Raw genomic sequence first — 19,326 nt, 5'->3', positions numbered from 1 at the left:
ATGGTGTTTTAATGCTGAATGTTGAAGTGTGTGACTCGAGCATGATCACCTGCAAGATATTGCTACAAATATAGAGGGATTATATCAACCCAATTAAAAGTTTCACAAGGTGTTTATGACAAACATTAGCAATAAAATTGTAAACGATCATTATACTAGGGAAAATGTACATAGGTTGCCTTTAAAAGGTGACTTAAATTCTGACTAAATCATTAACTATAGTTAATTATTCAGTCAGAAGCTAGGTCAACATTTAAAAGCAACATATTTATTACTTCTCTTCCTTTTCAACCAAATATCTGTGATTTCTTGTTGCATCGCTGCATCAGAAAGAGATTTATAATAATAATATTAATGTTCCAAGTGGCCAACCAAATGAAACACTGATCACCATAATGATGACTTTCTTCTTTTTTGGGGGATTGACAAAATGCCACTCAAACCAATCAATTAATATTAACTTGGGTTATCTGAGTAAACAAGGTATAGTATGGGACTAGTAGAGATTTTTTGCAATTAAGACATTAAGTAAAGTAAAACTCAAAAGTGTTTGTTCAAATTGGATTTTACAGTGTACAGCCGAATCACAGCCATGCTGATATACAGCCATATCGCACTGCTACTTGTGTGATATGGCTCATACATATACATATATACATACATATTATAATTCGTTTTTCTTTTGTTGTTGTCATACTTAAATTTTTCCTTTTAATTCATTTTTTTGTATACAGTCTCGAACAAACATCTGTATGGGAAAACTTGTTTAATTCTTGTGTTGCAGATTACTTCACTTGTAAGTAGCTTTTGAAAGTGTCTGCTAACTGAAGGACTGTCATTTAAATGTAAATGTAAGCGTAATGCGAATGAGTTCTGGTGGCCGGATTAAAGCCAACACATCCTGATGGCTGGTCTTTGTGAATGGAAGAGCTTTTTATTGAACTTTGATAGCAACATAACTAAAATGAAAACAGATCCTCAAGGGTTTATAATGACAGAATTTACAGGATTATTGAGTAGTCGAAAGACAAAACATTAGCTTGAAACAAAAAACAAAGTGCTTTAAATGTATAGTAAAAAGATAATTGGACATAATTCAAATTTTTTTAATAGGGGCTTTCTGCAAAACAGTCGCCTGATTCAAACCTACAGCTCGAGAGGGTTTTTCAGCAGTTCATGGAAAGAAGTGTGTGTTTATCTGAGTACAGCAAGCAATGACTACACAATAGAGAGACATTATTTGGCCTCTTTCTTAAAAGAAAAACACAATGAATTGTTAATAAAATTATGTAAATTGTTGCATCATTTAAGTGAGACATGAGTTTATTCATTCATAGCCATAGACATAAAATCAGATGTAATTCTGGTGTTTTGATGCAATTATATTATGGTTACATTTAGATCCATTTTACATTGAAAGACAGCATATATATATATGTGCATGTGTTCGCAATGGCTGTTTTTTCATGCACAGTGTACAGATAACAAGGCGCGCTCATGACAGACTGCTGCTTTACTCTCATTAGAGCTCCATTAAGCACGTCACATCTCATTTACATCACGCTGTAATGTTTGCTGATTGGTCTAGATGCGCTAACCCACTGTACACTTGTTGTAGTCCACCAGGCTTACGCCAAAGAACTCAAATCTAGAAAGATGAACGGAAAATAGTGCAGCAGGGCAGTGAAAATGCAAAGTAAACTGTGTAAATTATTGAAGATAGGGCTAAATTGCTCACCGTAACATAACTATCTCCATCAGCAATATGACTCTGTTACAAAACCTAGATGTACTTTAGTCATACTTAGAGAGAGTTCACCCAAAAATGAAAATTATGTCACATTTACTTACCCTCGTGTTGTTACAAATGGTCTTTCAATGGAGGAAATCTCACAGGTTTCATAAAAAATATCTTCATTTGGAGTTTTTCACATGAGCTTTTTACACCTTAACCCTTTAAAGGTGCAGTGTGTAGTATTTATGAGGATCTATTGACAGAAATGCATTATAATATGCATAACTATGTTTTCAGTGGTGTGTAAAGACCTTACATAATGAGCCGTTATGTTTTTATGACCTTAGAATGAGCCGTTTCTATCTACACACACCGCGGGTCCCCTTACAGTGAAGCCGCCATTTTGAGCCGCCATGTTTCTACGGTAGCCCTAAAGGGTCAAACTTCTCTACAGAGCGCTAGTCACTCTCTGCTGTCTCCGACATCGACATTTTTGTCCAGTGTCGGCCACCATAGCTTCTCTATGCCCTCCAAAAGGGAGGGGGAGTGCAATTCACAACCTCACCACTAGATGCCGCTACAAATCATACACTGCACCTTTAATGCCTGACATATGAAATCATGGGGAGAAAATGAAGTGGAATGAACAATTTATTGAACCTTAATACAAGTTTGCATATGTGTTTTACTGGAGTTTACGCCATTATTTACCGCCCCCCCAAAAAAGCACGTCTTGGGGCGTATAAATCACACACAATAAATTTTTTGGAAAATGTAAAAATGCTGAAAGTTTTGTGTGATGGGTAGGTTTAGGGGCTGTGTGTGTGTGTGTGTGTGTGTGTGTGTGTGTGTGTGTGTGTGTGTGTGTGTGTGTGTGTGTGTGTGTGTGTGTGTGTGTGTGTGTGTGTGTGTGTGTGTGTGTGTGTGTGTGTGTGTGTGTGTGTGTGTGTGTGTGTGTGTGTGTGTGTGTGTGTGTGTGTGTGTGTGTGTGTGTGTGTGTGTGTGTGTGTGTGTGTGTGTGTGTGTGTGTGTGTGTCCACTCCCATCTGCGCTTTTATGGGATTAATTTACCTGTTTTTTTTTTTATTCGCTAATTTGCCGTTTAGTAAATCTGGCCCATTATCTGCCAATAACATTGGGCACTTTCACACCTACCTTGATTGGGCCGGATTTTCAGACTTTTCAGTTTGGTCCGAATCCAAATTACTTGTGTGAAACCTCCCCTAGACCACAGTCCGGACCAAACAGACGAAATTTGGTCCGACAAAAAGAGGTCGTCTCGGTCCGGATCAAACTGAACAAAGGTTTGGTTCGTTTCTAGTGTGAAAGCATTTTCTGTATGGTTCGGACTTTCAGACCATTTACAGGAAGTTCCTGTTTATGTTTAAATATTATAATGTTATTTTTAAATTTCATCTAGGCTACATTGATTATGAAAAGTGAAAAGATGCGCAATATGTCAGAAGACAGAAGGTCAGAAATGATTTTGAATGATTTTGTTTAGAAAGCCTTTCTTTAATGTGAATTTTGTTTTGTATAAATTGTATCTTAATTTTAATCAACGTTTAATCAGATAATTGGATTGAATAAATAAGAAGCAAAAAGTCTATAGCAGACAATAATTGCGGGAGCGATCACATGCTTTGCACATGAACTGGAGCGCGTCTCAAATAAACCGAAACTCAGCAGATACTCGTCTCACAAACATGAGAAATATGTGTATATAAAGCTTGAAATGTCCACTTTTAAACGTAACGAAAAGAAAATAGTCAAGCAATGCGGACTGTTCAATAGTGGCAACGATATGCGTCCGTTCATTCATTCTTGACAAAGACGCGTCAGACGCACGTCCGTTTACAAACCAATCAATGTCCAGAGGCCGCCCACATAGATGATGACGAGTGGACGCAAGTGTGTAATGTACAGTTCTTTAGTGCACTCACATAACTGCAATGTGAAACCAAACCAAAACTAACCGAATGTATAAAATTTATCAAAACATGAACTTCGGTTCGGACCTTGGTGCGGACTTTCAGCTGTGAAAATGTAGTAAGAGGATATTTGAAAGTGATGTTGTTGTTTTATACTTTGCTTTTTTGTGGGGTGTGAGGGGGACATAATGCAATGGTGATCGAGAGATGAACAAATAAACCTTCCTCAAAAGCCTAATGGATCATTTTTGATAATCACTTTTGATCATGATTTTTTGATCATGATCATGAAGTTGCTTCAGTCCAGTAAGTGTTCGTTTTGAAATACCACTAACATTATCAAAGTAATTATTTTACGTTTACTTTATAAAAATCAGATAAAAGACATCCCGGCAAACAAAGGCTGTCATTTCACCGTCTCAGTAAACTATAGATCGGCTATGAGTGACCCACTCCGGCCAAAATAACCTTGAATTTGGTCGTTTTTGCCCAAATAACTTGCGAGATGATCATGTAAGCAAGAGATTTGTTTGACAATTGTCTAATTTTATTCTTCTTGGGCTATGGTTAGACGTCCATTTTCACTGACAGTTTAGCCTTGTTTTAGCCTAGGGCTGTGTTTGGACGCAAAATTGCTTGCTGGGATGTGAACCACGAGCTGACATTAAACTGAAAGTATCAATTAGACAGCAGAAGGCTTCTAGTAGATTGTGTTCAGCAGGTTAGACGTCTTTATGGGGTTAAGATGTCACCTATATAGGCAGCTCACTAGGTCTGTCAATATATGTGGGTCTTTTGGTTTTCTGGGAGCATTTGTGATTGCTGTTGGTAAATATCTAACCTGATTTTTCTTTATAGATAATAAAGGAGTGATGTTTTTCTCTTCTGCACTGTTTGGTTTGAGTCATAAAGTGAGTTGGTCTCTGTTTGTGGTGTCCCTGTAGAAATATAAGCCGGGCAGATGTGATGACATCCTGAAGTGGAAGCCGCCCAGCCACAACTCCGTCGATTTCAGACTCAAGATCACCAAAGTCGGCGGGGAGGGGTGAGTGACCGTCGCCATGGCAACTGCATCCACCACGCTCAAAATCGATGCTAAACATCAGAACGCATCCAAACAAACATCCCAGCAACTCGCACGGAGACAGAGACGTGTAGGATTTCTCATTTGTCTCCGTGTATGCGCTGATGTGTGGAGCGATTATGAAACGTTCAGCTCTGAGTCACACACACACACAGGTGGTTGCAGCATTAGCAACTTTTCGAGGTCAGAACATATTATGCACCAAAATGTGATTCGCGAGGTCCGTTCCTGAACAGACTGGTGACTTTGATTATGTGCGGCTTGACATTTCTCTCAGAAGACATGTAGCGAAGCATGAAGTGTGAGTTCTCTAGCATTCCTCATTTACGCCTCTCTCACTCCATCTGTCCGCGCTGTCCAGACTCGAGACGCTACTGTCCTCAAATGAGCCGGGCTTATCTTTGAAAAGCAGGCGATCCAGAGGGAGAGAGCTGACCCTTCTGCACGTACAAAGCTAACGTTTTTGTTTCCTCGTGTGTAAATCCTGCGAAGAACATGTCTGGCTTATATTTCACGCCAAAATCCAAAGAAAAACAGTCAAAAATGATTCAGACACCAGAAATAATGTTTTACTAGTGGGTGCAAGACACTATAGCTGATTTATGTAAGTGAGATATTGACATATTATAGCCAAAAATTCTTCATACAGTGAAAATGTGAGAGCAAAATGATTCAGACACTTTGAGCTGAGCATGTTTTGCTGGAGTGTTTTTTCTTTCATTGCTAATGTGACTTTGGCACCACAGACTGAATAAAAAGAAGCATTGCTTGGTCATTGGTTGACCTAAATTGGTATAATCTAATTGTGTACTATTTAACAGCTGATTGGTTGATTGTAATCCATTACATCAAGACATTATCCAGATGAATTTGTTCTGACACAGTTTAACTCTGAGTTCTTGTCATATTGTATTACCATTTTCTAAACTATACTGCATAATAGGGCTAGTGGATTAAACGGAAAGAAATGGAAAACGAAATTTACAACCTCTAAACGATGTAACTTTCGGTTATTTCGGTTTTAGTCACTTCAAGTGCAGTTTGCCGGCACACAGAAAGATGCAGGAGCAGTTATCTGTGTTTATAGATGCTCAGAATTACTATGGTAATGGCATGTTTTACACAGTTTATACCGGTAAGTTAATCACCGTTCATTATATGCGCTGATACACACACAGAGACAAGCACCGAAGCCAGATCACTTTCACTTATGTCCTCATGAAGTTTGTCAATTAAATGGTTTAAAGGCTTGCCAGTTTGAACTCTAAAGCGATTGTGCAATATTCAAGAACAACAGTATGAAAAGTTCTCCTTTCAGTGCTCATGAGCTGTTTTCTGTGAGACAGAGAGGTATGAAATGTGCTATACAAATAAACTTGCCTTGCCTAGCCGAGCCGTGTCGTGTCTCTGATCACGTTCACTTGCGTCCTCACAAAGCTTTGTCATTTGTATGTGTTTTAAGGCCTGCCAGTTTGAACATTGAAGCGATTTTAGACCATCAGGTGTGTATTATGTTAAACTAATGCCTGATATATTGTGACAGTAGCACATCACGTGAAGATCGCGCGCAGAGAGGAGCGCAGAAACTCATTGTCAACGCTGCCCTGTGATTTATCACTAAAGTAGCTTAGAAACTCAACCGTTATAGAAGTACAAAACGCAGCTTCATAATGAAAAGAGACTGTATGAGTAATTCACACACACCATCACTCACTCTCATTAATGCGTTCAAATAGATGTAATGTAGGCCTATGTTTTCATTTATCTTCATCTGATGTACAACAAGCAGAAATCTGCCCCATAGACAATAACTTCTGAAAGAGAACCGTTTCCTTCAAGTGTTTTAAAATAACAAAGAAATGCACTTTTTCATTAGAAAAAAATATCCCACCTTTAATAGTAGAAAATATTTACAGCACAAACCTTACCAGTGAACTATGAGGGCAAAAAAAGAAGGGCAAAATAATTGTTCAATAATCGTAATCGAGGTAAAATGTTCAATTAATCGAGATTTTTATTTTTGGTCAAAACGTTACAGCCCTACCGCATAAACTGTGATAATGTGAGAAAATGTTTGAAGGTTTCTGAATACATTTGGGTTTGGCTGTATATTTTGCATTAGAATGAGATTACTCACGATACTGTGATGTTAAAGGTGCACTATGTAACTTTTCCGTCCGCTAGACGTCGCCTGTTCAAAACAAAGAGTAAAGCGTTTCTGCAGAATAAAACCGGAAACCGAGGGTAACGCAGATATGATGTCATCGACAGGCCACGCCCTCACACGTCCCGGTTCCTCGGTTAAAATAGCAATTTTCTTACGATTCACGTTTTTTTTTCACAACATTTGGGATATTGTAAGTACTCAACTGAACAAAATATATAACACCGGCCTAGTGGTTTTGGGATATTTGACTGAAAATATTTTATATAGTGCACCTTTAAATTATATTTAGATTTACAGCCTTTTATTTATGCTGAAAAATCAACATTTTATTACAGTAATGGGACTCTTATCAGAATCATCAACAATGACTACGCCTACATGCTCCATCATAATGCGATTTAATAGGATTTCGACAATGTTGCGATTAAACTTTACCTCATGTAAACGCAGTACTTCGGCATTGCGATGTTATCACGGCTTCGAATAATATCCAGTACGGCCATAAAAATGTATTCAAGATTCAAGACGCTTTATTGTCATTCCACCATACATAGCGGTTGCAATACACAGGGAAACGAAACCGCTTTTCTCCAGGACCAAAGTGCTACACATAACACAGAACAAAACAGTGTAACGTGTGCAACTAAGCAATAATAGCAGCATTGAATTAGAAAATTGCAGCATTTTTTAGCTATGTATTCTGTATTTTAACAATGTATTATGAATTTGATGCGAGTAGATTAAAACAATGGCTGATAACATGCATATAACATGTATAACCATAATTATTAGCGAATAATCAGAATAATGAAAATCACACAATAATTCTGCTCATGTCATTTAAATATCTTACTGCGATTAAGACCTTACTGTGATTACTATAAATAATTGCATATTTGGTGCACATGTTTCCATGAGTGTTACAAGCAAACTCAAAAAAGTAAGACATCTGGATGCAACGACTAGAAGTTGTTTTCATGGTTCATTGATATATTGTAATGCTTGTTTGTGTTTTGGTATTGGATTTCCTGCCTCGAGGAAGGGACTCGCTGGATGTGTTCAGTCGACTGGAGCAGAACACCAGTGTCTCGGGACATGTTTTGTCATCACCAATTGTCCATAATTAAGATATTAATATGGCATATTATTATTAAGACATTGCAGCAGGCAAATTCGGAAGAGCTCAAATAACGAAAACCATAACAAACAGAACGATTTGCAAAATGTTAGAAAAACAATATCCATTTCTGTCATCCCTGATCAGTTTTCATGGCATCATTTCACGGTTCAGAATCCCCACTTCTGATTTCTCTCACGCTTCCCTTGTCACTCCCAAAACAACAACACCATAATCCACAGCAAAATTAAATATTTTTACGATTCGTTTTTTCTGGCCCATTGAAGCCGGATGTAACGAAGCTTAATTTTGTTTAATGTACTGAGACAGTTTTTTTAAGCTTATTTATGGTAATTTGTTCACGGTGTAACAGCATTTTACATTAATCTAAGCAGTTATGAGGAAAAGGTTTAATGTAGCTTTATCTATAATCTTATTGATAATAAAATCTGTCTGAGGATAAGAGGGTGAATCCAGAATATAAATGCAAAAAAGTTTTTACACTAAGCAACACTAATCAAATAAATACATTAAGTAAAAATAAAATAGTTCTCTCTATTAACTTTTTTTCTTTATTATCACTTTTTTAACACATTATTTATTTGCCAAATGTTTATCCCCTTAACTGTCACCCCCCTTTTTGAGAATAATCATAAAAATGCACTATCCAAACTTAAAGGGCTGTAATTCAAGAGTGCTTTGGAATATAGACCTATGCAGACACTTTGCAGATTATTGCTGAAAGCATTTCAAAATATCAAAGTATGAAAAAGTTATGGAAGTTTAAATTTACTGTAAATGAAAAATACTGTAATAAATATTTTTATTTTATATAAAATATATATTTTACATAAAATGTTTTACTTTAAAATTACTGTAAAATCAAAGCCATATGTCTAACCAAGTTGTGTTCGAAATTTGAAGTTGATATCACAAAAATTTAAGTCCCCATGAGATTTTGTGTAGGCGCTGTACCAAAAATAGCCACCGGGTGTCATCCACTTTCCATTGGTTGTTTTTTTATGCATTTTCCTTTAAATTTCTGTCCAAATATCACATCCATCACAAAACAGTGAACCTCGAGACTCAGACCTTTCCAACGATGTGTGTTTTGTCAAGATTAGAAAAGATTTTGATTATAAAGTAGTTAAAATACATTTTGTATTACGAAACATGACGCCGCCCACTAGGGGAGGAGCCCACAAGAAGAATTTAGAGTACTGTTTCCATGGTAACGCAACGTCTGATTTCAAAACGGGTTTCACAGGATGAATTTTGAGTTTGTAAGCTTTCGAATGATACCTAATTTAATGATAATTACTCAAATATATGACACGAAAAATTGGCGATCAAAAAAAGAGCACCAGACAAGGGGTTAAAGGCACAGTATGTAATTTTCTCCACTAGAGGTCGCTTATTCAACACAAAGGCGTAGTTCGATGACGCCTTGATTTCGTGGAATCATGGGAGTTGTCGTCTTCACCTCTACAGCCGGTGGGAAATAATCAGACAGGACTCGGGCAGAAATCATATTCATGAGCGAATATATAACAGATTCATGACCCTTACTGTATTATTGTCAAAAATACCGACCGCGATACCAAGTTGGTACTAAAATTTTTAAAATGTGATGCTTTGAGCGCTGTTGAGCTGGAATTGTAAACACCTCTGATTGGCTATTGTGCTCACGCGCGTGCTCATCGATGTGTCTGACAATGATCAACGCCCGGGAGCGTGTGTGTGTGTGTGTGTGTGAGCGCTCTGAGAAAAGCGTCATTGATGTATATTTACAACATGTTTTTGAAGCGCTGATCATTGCAGCCAATCACAGACACATCTGATGAGCGTGTGAGCACTATAGGCAATCAGAGGTGTTTACAATTCCAGCTCAACAGCGCTCAAAGCGTCACTTTTTTTAATTTCAGTACCGACTTGGTATCGCGGTCTGTATCGCGGAGCGATTGCTAATGAGAGACGAGCGCGACACAAAACATGGCCCTCTGTGCGGTAAATCAACAACACCAGATTTAAACAATAAGACTAACTGTGTTGAGCTGGAGAACAATGATCAGTTTCTGTCCATCAATGATACAAACAGTGTCTAATAAACACATCAGATATTAAAGCGGCTTTGGTGTTTTCATGGTTTCTACAAAATAACACCGGAGGGTGACGCGGGTATGATGTCATTGATAGGCGACATGGTTCGTGTCCTGGTTAAAATCACTTTTTTCTCTGGATTTAAACATTCTTGGAAACATTTGGCATAATGTACGCTGAAAAAATACTGTGCCCGTTTTACTCAATAACATTTTTTGAGTGTTTTAAACTACTTTTATTTGTGTTTATCCTATTAGACTTAGCATGTTTTCAACTTAGACTCTTAAGTAATGGCAACTCAATTTGATCAATTTAGAAAATTATAGTTTTAAGTTTATTCAACATAATCTTTTAAGTAATGTTTACAAATGTCTCCTTGTTTTTTTCCAAGCTACTTTTGTTTTTTAATGTACTTTCTGCATTGTTACCATGAAACAGTAAACCAGCATCTTAATACAAAACATTTATTCACTTTAAAAATGCAATGCAAAACACAGTACTTTTACATAAAGCTGATAAAGTTATAAGAAAAAAAACTATATTACATCAGCTGATACAAATGAATCACTGAGAAAAGTGGACACCAATTTAAAGGGTTAGTTCACCCAAAAATGAAAATTTTGTTATTAATTCCTTGCCCTCATGTCGTTCCAAACCTTCGTTCATCTTCAGACACAAGATCTCTCTGACCCCTCCATAGACAGCAATGTAATGAACACTTTCAAGGCCCTAAAGGTGGGAAAGACATTGTTAAAATAGTCCACATGACTCCAGTGGTTCAACATTAATTTTATGAAGCAATGAGTCTATAGATATCTACCTATATTTAAAGCATAAAACCATAAAACAGTTGATATTTAATGTCATTCTTACCTTTTTTTAGTGTTGTTGGGTTGCCAGCAGTGCAAATTCAGTCCTGTCACCAATCAAAATGACGTCTGTCATGAACATTTGTGTTTTTGCAACAGCCAAATCCAATTGTTTAGTCTTTTAAATAAATTTAACGTAAAAAGTATCTCTAAAAGGCACACATCTTTAAAGCCTTGTAAACATTACTCAAGATTATACACATACCATGTAATTGTAAAAAACATGTGTTTACTACAACATTATATTAAGTTACTCAAAGTAAAGTACCAAACATAGATTTATTTGTTGAAAATGTAGATTTTTTTGTTTGGTTACAATTACAACCCCACAGAGTAATTTTTCCCAGTACACAAGTCGACAAAATATATAACATTGTTCAAGTGGTTTTTGGATATTTTGATCCAAAAATCTTAAATATTGTGCCTTTAAATAGAAAAATAATTACAAATCTATGCAAAAACATGCTATATCATCCGTGTGTTCAATGATGTAACTTTTATTTGCTGTTAAGCTTTCTTTTATTTCACTTTAACCATTCGAAAAGGAGGCTAGAACTCGAACACACCAAACATGTGCAGTAGTTTCTAAACCCTGAGGCGAATGCACAGTTCACATACTCTCAGTGTCCCGCCCCCACACTCTTCTCATTGGTCATTGATGCCCTGCGCAAATAAAGTTAAACTATTGAACTATGATGAGCCATTTTACAAACTAAAATAGCAAGATGCACTGGAGAAAGACGTTCGTCTGACGCATGTATACGTGGAGCAAAACTTAAAAATAGATCAGACAGGATGCATGAGCGGAGCTGTGGTCTTGGGGTGAAGATGCATTTATGAGGCAGCTTGCAAAGGCGTTTCAAACACACATACAAAATGTTATTCGTGCCATTGTAAAATTTAAATAATGATAATGGTCGTGTAAGCAAACTGAATACCCACTGCGCATGTAAACGTTTCGACATCATCGTTAGGATTTTACCCAGTGGATATTTTGCTCCAAGGCCACCAAGTGCTGTTGCCGTGCGGATGGGGTTTGCTGTTTTAGTGGAGGATGGTGTTGTTTAAGTGGTGCCAAATTAAATAACTAATCCGTTTTTACAACAGAAATGAATCAATCAAAAACTTACTTCAGCTTACTTCTTCTAAAACAAAATGTATTTCCTATTATCTCACTGTAAAGCTGTTTTGAGGCAATCTGTGTTGTGTAAAGCGCTATATAAATGAAGGTGATTAATAATGATTAATAAGCTTTGATGAACATGTTTTAGTAGCTGGACCCTAATAATCTGATTATAATCAGGCTAGTAGCACAGTCTGAATAAAAACATCACCACATCAATTGGAATGAATTGGCCAAATCTGATGATAATTTCACATAGTAGTCGCCTTTTCAACTTTAATGCTCTGCCTGGCGCTTTAAAGGTTTAGTTCACTCAAAAATTAAAATTAGCCCATGATTTATTCACCCTCAAGTCATCCTAGGTGTATATGACATCCTTCTTTCAGACGAATACAATCAGAGTTATATTTTCACTGAAATGAAAAAAGTGTGTTGGATTTACATGATTTAATTGTGTACATCGGTCCCACATGAATCAATTAAGTTAAACAAACATAATTTATTCATGTAACTTCCACATCATGGAATGAACACATTTTAAGTGACTCAAGTATCTCAAAGTGAGTTTTATACGGCTCCCGGACATGATTCACGCATTCAATTTCATATATTCATTCATCCACTTCAATTTCACATACTTTAATGTTACACAACTGAATTATGATGATGCGCTAGCTACACTGAAAAAAATGATTAGTTGAATTTACAAAAAAAAATTATCGTAAGTGTTCACAATCAATTTATTTTATCTCAATTTAAACAAAAACACATGCAATTCCCATAAAACCATTTTTTTCTTATTTTTATTAAAATAAAAAAAATATAAATTAAATTATTTAAACGAGCACAAATTAATTATGCTTAATTTAATCAGGCCATAAAAAAAAATTTCAGTGTAGTTAACAAACTTTTAGCTAGCAATAGCACACATTAGCATCTTAAATGCTAAGCAATATAAGCTCCTTCTGCATGACGTTATCAATCCACAGCCTAAGCAAATGCTCACTCTTCTCCACAATGGTAACCCACTGTAATTTAAATTGTTCTAATAATTCCAACATAATTGAATATTAAACACTATTAAACACAATCAAGTCTCCCCCTTTCTCATCTTGCTCAAAAATACATAAAATAACATTTATTGTCTTGATTTAGCCATATGCAAAGCATGCTGGGAACTAACAAGCCCCGCCCAGTTTCAGTTAATGCAACACAAATCATTTGTGTAATCTCAACACAAACGGATCAAGTAAACTTCAATTTGACTTATATTTAAGTGGTTTGAACACAATCAAATTAAGTTAGGACAAAATGTATAGCAATTGTGTTTTAAGTAAGCAATTTGAACAAGCAGTAAAAAAATAAAATTTTCAGTGTTCCCGTGTCCTGACAGTGACAGCTCATTTGTCATTTGGGTCTTGTACCCGTGTGCACAAAAAGTTTCAGTCCTTTCAATATAAAAGTCTTCGCTACTCTCTGACTCACTCATAAAGACCGTCTCTAATGGCGTAATAATATAACTTCTGTTGCTGTTCACGCTCAGGGACTATTTTTTCCAGCGGAAGCCAGCCTTTTAGTGATTTTACTCCATGAAAGTTGCATTGATGCATATTTTTGGCTTTAATATTTGTATTGTGTGGTAACCATTTTATAAAAGCAATGAGGTACTCGAGGCTAGTGCTGTATATGCACAACCGGCGCAACGTCATAGAATGTCTCTGAACAGATTCACGCCCACTTTTAGGGGAAAATAAACTAGACTTCCCATAGACTTCAATACAAAATAGCGGCACAAAACAATGCCCGTACACAGACGTGAAGAACTGAAGAAATCACTCAGATTAAACATGTCAAGTGATTATATGTCCAGCCGTCCTGCCATAGAGCGTGAAAGACACATCCACACACTTCATTTGGACAATTTAAAAACATGTCCCTTCATTCTCCCAGCGTCAAATTGGTGTAACAACCCCACCCAGTGGCCAGAGGTGTCTTACCCGGACATTTACACGCACCTCATCGAGTCACCAGGTGAGCCAGTGAATGATTTAAATTCGTTTTTGAATCATGAAGTACGGATGATGCTATCGGAAGCTAATCAGGCTAGTTAACTATGGCTGGACGGAAAAATGCTCTCAGTACTCTAAATATAAAGACATAATACATACATTTAAAGATGTTTACTAGCAAATACGAAGTAAAATCATTCACTTGTGACACCAATTTGACGCTGGGAGAATGAAGGGACGTGTTTTTAAATTGACCAAATGAAGTGTGTGGATGTGTCTTTCATGCTCTATGGCTGGACATACACTCACCTAAAGGATTATTAGGAACACCTGTTCAATTTCTCATTAATGCAATTATCTAATCAACCAATCACATGGCAGTTGCTTCAATGCATTTAGGGGTGTGGTCCTGGTCAAGACGATCTCCTGAACTCCACACTGAATGTCAGAATGGGAAAGAAAGGGGATTTAAGCAATTTTGAGCGTGGCATGGTTGTTGGTGCCAGACGGGCCGGTCTGAGTATTTCACAATCTGCTCAGTTACTGAGATTTTCACGCACAACCATTTCTAGGGTTTACAAAGAATGGTGTGAAAAGGGAAAAACATCCAGTGTGCGGCAGTCCTGTGGGCGAAAATGCCTTGTTGATGCTCGAGGTCAGAGGAGAATGGGCCGACTGACTCAAGCTGATAGAAGAGCAACTTTGACTGAAATAACCACTCGTTACAACCGAGGTCTGCAGCAAAGCATTTGTGAAGCCACAACACACACAACCTTGAGGCGGATGGGCTACAACAGCAGAAGACCCCACCGGGTACCACTCATCTCCACTACAAATAGGAAAAAGAGGCGACAATTTGCACGAGCTCACCAAAATTGGACAGTTGAAGACTGGAAAAATGTTGCCTGGTCTGATGAGTCTCGATTTCTGTTGAGACATTCAGATGGTAGAGTCAGAATTTGGCGTAAACAGAATGAGAACATGGATCCGTCATGCCTTGTTACCACTGTGCAGGCTGGTGGTGGTGGTGTAATGGTGTGGGGGATGTTTTCTTGGCACACTTTAGGCCCCTTAGTGCCAATTGGGCATCGTTTAAATGCCACGGCCTACCTGAGCATTGTTTCTGACCATGTCCATCCCTTTATGACCACCATGTCCCCGTCCTCTGATGGCTACATCCAGCAGGATAATGCACCGTCACAAAGCTCCAATCATTTCAAATTGGTTTCTTGAACATGACAATGAGTTCACTGAACTAAAATGGCCCCCACAGTCACCAGATCTCAACCCAATAGAGCATCTTTGGGATGTGGTGGAACGGGAGCTTCGTGCCCTGGATGTGCATCCCACAAATCTCCATCAACTGCAAGATGCTCTCCTATCAATATGGGTCAACATTTCTAAAGAATGCTTTCAGCACCTTGTTGAATCAATGCCACGTAGAATTAAGGCAGTTCTGAAGGCGAAAGGGGGTCAAACACAGTATTAGTATGTGTTCCTAATAATCCTTTAGGTGAGTGTATAATCACTTGACATGTTTAATCTGAGTGATTTCTTAAGTTATTCAAGCCTGCCGGCTGTGTACAGGCGTTGTTTTGTGCCGGTATTGTGCCGGTAGTCCGTATTGTGAATAACTCTGCTTTGCGTCGTGCCTAACAACACCCTTCAGACGTGAGTTACTATACAGCACAGCCTCTTGTACCCTATTGCTTACTTGTAAGGATATGGCATAATGACGTATGAAGCAAGCTGTTGTTGAACGAAGTGTCATAAATGACTTTCGTGTCAATCTAAAATTCTTCACACAGGTCCTTGTTTCATCCACAGACGCCTTGTTTTGGGTGCAGAAAGAGGTGTTTTTAATGCTTGATAAATATGAGCAGCTCATGTGCTCGTCGTCTCCTAATTGGGGCCCAAAATAGATAAATATTAAGTGTGCTCTTTAAAACAAAGGGTGGAAAAATCAAGGGTAGGAGGATAGTTAGTATGTGCAGGTATATTCGTGCAGTGAGCGCATGTCAGCTTGGGACATGAAACACACACATCAACCCGATCACTTTATTCAGTGTTCATGTAAACACCACATTCGGGATTCATCAATCGGAATGATCATTCAAGCTTTTTTTTTCAGAATTTATGAGGGATAAAATGTCCATCAGGTGTGTTAAATATATATTTTATGAAACGGGCAGTGCGTGTCAAGGAAGCATCACAGAGTCCTGGCTTTTCTACAGCAGATGTGTCAGCGAGCGGCTGAGGTTATTAGCGGGGTTACTTCCCTGCCAGGAAACAGAGAGAGATGACATCTCCACACTCTCCTCCCACACAGCTCTCTCTCTCTCTCTCTCTCTCTTTATCTGTGAGTGTTTTTCCCTCTCACCATGCCCTCTTTATTTGCCGAGAGCTTTGAAATGAGATGGGTAAAATAATACAAGAACCCCTCACTCTTTTCATAGACGACGCTGAATGCTGGAGAGCGGTAATGAGAAGACCTTGGGTTCATTTAGGACACTTTTTAAGGAAATGAATTTGTGCTTCAAATTTGAAAACGCATAAACATTTCATTAGTCTAGCTGCTCCACAAACACGCTTCATGTGTTAAAAGCAGCAGAAAGAATTCTTTCACAGTGCGTCTCAATGGTCTAGTAACATTTTTGTAATAAGCCTTTGTTTCCTCGACCTGAATGTACAGATCCTGTCGTGTAAAAAAGGAGCTAAACTTTAGAGTTTGTGTTATAACTGCATGAACTACAGCAGTGACATCTCCACTGACCTCGTATTTCTACAGTAAAAGAAGCTGCGAGTTCCCAGTTCAGTTTGAATGGAGAGAGAGAGAGAGAGAGAGAGAGAGAGAGAGAGAGAGAGAGAGAGAGAGAGAGAGAGACAGAGGCAGCACTGCTTGTGAAGAGAAAATTCTGCAGGAATGCTAGAGCCACACATTGCAAAACATCAGAAGATATGAAGAGATGATTTTATCCACAACCATTCAAACTTTTAGTATCGAGTTCTTCCAAAGGCTTTCTATGACAAAACGTCAGGGCTTCTCTTTCACACGGCTGAGGTTGAAACATGTCAACACTCTAACACTTTCCTTTGGAGTCCTGCACTTGTTAAAAGGTGAACCATCTTCCCATTTTCAGCTTGGCCACCCTCCATTTTCCCTTCTGACAAGATTCCCATGCAGACCATACTTGCCTGACTTGTCCGTTTCGCCTTCTGCTGATTGTGGAGGCTGGGCAGTTTAGACTATTCTTCTTTTTTTCCAATTTATTCAAAAATACATTAACAATGCAATTAATACATTCAATGAATTGAATTCACCTTTACTATGCGTTTAATTTCAGACCAAAAAATAAATCAGGATGGAACTGTCCTGATATCATATTGAGGAAAAAATCTGGTAACACTTTAGTATGGGGTCACATATTCACTATTAACTATGACTTCTGCCCCAATAAACTCATAATTTACTGCTTATTAATAGTAAGATCTTTTTTGTAGTGTTTATGTATTGGGTTTGATTAAGGGATGTAGAATAAGGTAATGCAGAATAAGGCATCAATATGTGCTTTATAAGTACTAATAAACAGCCAATATCCTAGTAATATGCTAATAAACAACTAGTTCATAGCGGGAATTGAACCCTAAAATAAAGTGTTACCAAAAATCCTCATTACAACTCTTAAATTCATTGAAAAGACAACCTTAAAGGTGCAGTAAGCGACTTTTGTAAAACGCTGTTGAAAGTGGATCGGACTGAGCACCACAACACGCTTGTAGCCAATCAGCAGGAGGGGGCGTGTACAGTCATTATGGGAGAGAAAGTGAGCCAATCAGCAGTAGGGGGCGTGTACAGTCATTATGGGAGAGAAAGTGACCCAATCAGCAGTAGGGGCTGAGAGGAGAGAGGGGCGTGTACAGTCAATCTAAGGGAGGAGAGAGAGAGCCAATCAGCAGTAGGGGCTGAGAGGAGAGAGGGGCGTGTACAGTCAATCTAAGGGAGGAGAGAGAGAGCCAATCAGCAGTAGGGGGTGTGTACCGTCATGATGGGGGAGGAGAGAGAGCGAGCCAATCAGCATTAGGGGGTGTGTACACTCATAATGGAGGAGATAGAGTGAGCCAATCAGCAGTAGGGGGCGTGTACACTCATAATGGAGGAGGAGAGAGAGAGAGAGCCAATCAGCAGTAGGGGGCGTGTACAGTCAAAATAAGGGAAGAGAGAGAGAGCCAATCAGCAGTAGGGGGCGTGTACAGTCAAAATAAGGGAAGAGAGAGAGAGCCAATCAGAAGTAGGGGGCGTGTACAGTCAAAATAAGGGAAGAGAGAGAGAGCCAATCAGCAGTAGGGGGCGTGTACAGTCATGATGGGGGAGGAGAGAGCCAATCAGCAGTAGGGGGCGTGTACAGTCATGATGGGGGAGGTGAAAGCCAATCAGCAATAGGGGGCGTGTACAGTCATGATGGGGGAGGAGAAAGACAATCAGCAGTAGGGGGCGTGTACAGTCATGATGGGGGAGGTGAAAGCCAATCAGCAATAGGGGGCGTGTACAGTCATGATGGGGGAGGAGAAAGACAATCAGCAGTAGGGGGCGTGTACAGTCATGATGGGGGAGGTGAAAGCCAATCAGCAGTAGGGGGCGTGTACAGTCATGATGGGGGAGGTGAAAGACAATCAGCAGTAGGGGGCGTGTACAGTCATGATGGGGGAGGTGAAAGACAATCAGCAGTAGGGGGCGTGTACAGTCATGATGGGGGAGGTGAAAGCCAATCAGCAGTAGGGGGCGTGTACAGTCATGATGGGGGAGGTGAAAGACAATCAGCAGTAGGGGGCGTGTACAGTCATGATGGGGGAGGAGAAAGCCAATCAGCAGTAGGGGGCGTGTACAGTCATGATGGGGGAGGAGAAAGCCAATCAGCAGTAGGGGGTGTGTACAGTCATGATGGGGGAGGAGAAAGCCAATCAGCAGTAGGGGGTGTGTACAGTCATGATGGGGGAGGAGAAAGCCAATCAGCAGTAGGGGGCGTGTACAGTCATGATGGGGGAGGAGAAAGCCAATCAGCAGTAGGGGGTGTGTACAGTCATGATGGGGGAGGAGAAAGCCAATCAGCAGTAGGGGGTGTGTACAGTCATGATGGGGGAGGAGAAAGACAATCAGCAGTAGGGGGCGTGTACAGTCATGATGGGGGAGGAG

General features: G+C 38.9%; 1 protein-coding gene across 1 annotated transcript in view; it reads left to right on the top strand.

Moving 5' to 3' along the window:
* The window catches only part of rngtt (RNA guanylyltransferase and 5'-phosphatase), a 174,794-nt gene that overhangs the window by 137,637 nt on the left and 17,831 nt on the right, over positions 1-19,326 (top strand). Inside the window, exon 13 of the mRNA XM_079831823.1 lies at positions 4,611-4,711. Within this exon, the coding sequence (XP_079687949.1) occupies positions 4,611-4,711 (101 nt within the window). The remainder of the gene's footprint in view (positions 1-4,610; positions 4,712-19,326) is intronic.

The sequence above is a fragment of the Gobio gobio genome (genome assembly GCF_949357685.1).
Source record: "Gobio gobio genome assembly, chromosome: 12".
NCBI classification, from domain to species: domain Eukaryota; kingdom Metazoa; phylum Chordata; class Actinopteri; order Cypriniformes; family Gobionidae; genus Gobio; species Gobio gobio.
This window is presented reverse-complemented; position numbering and strand designations above follow the sequence as displayed.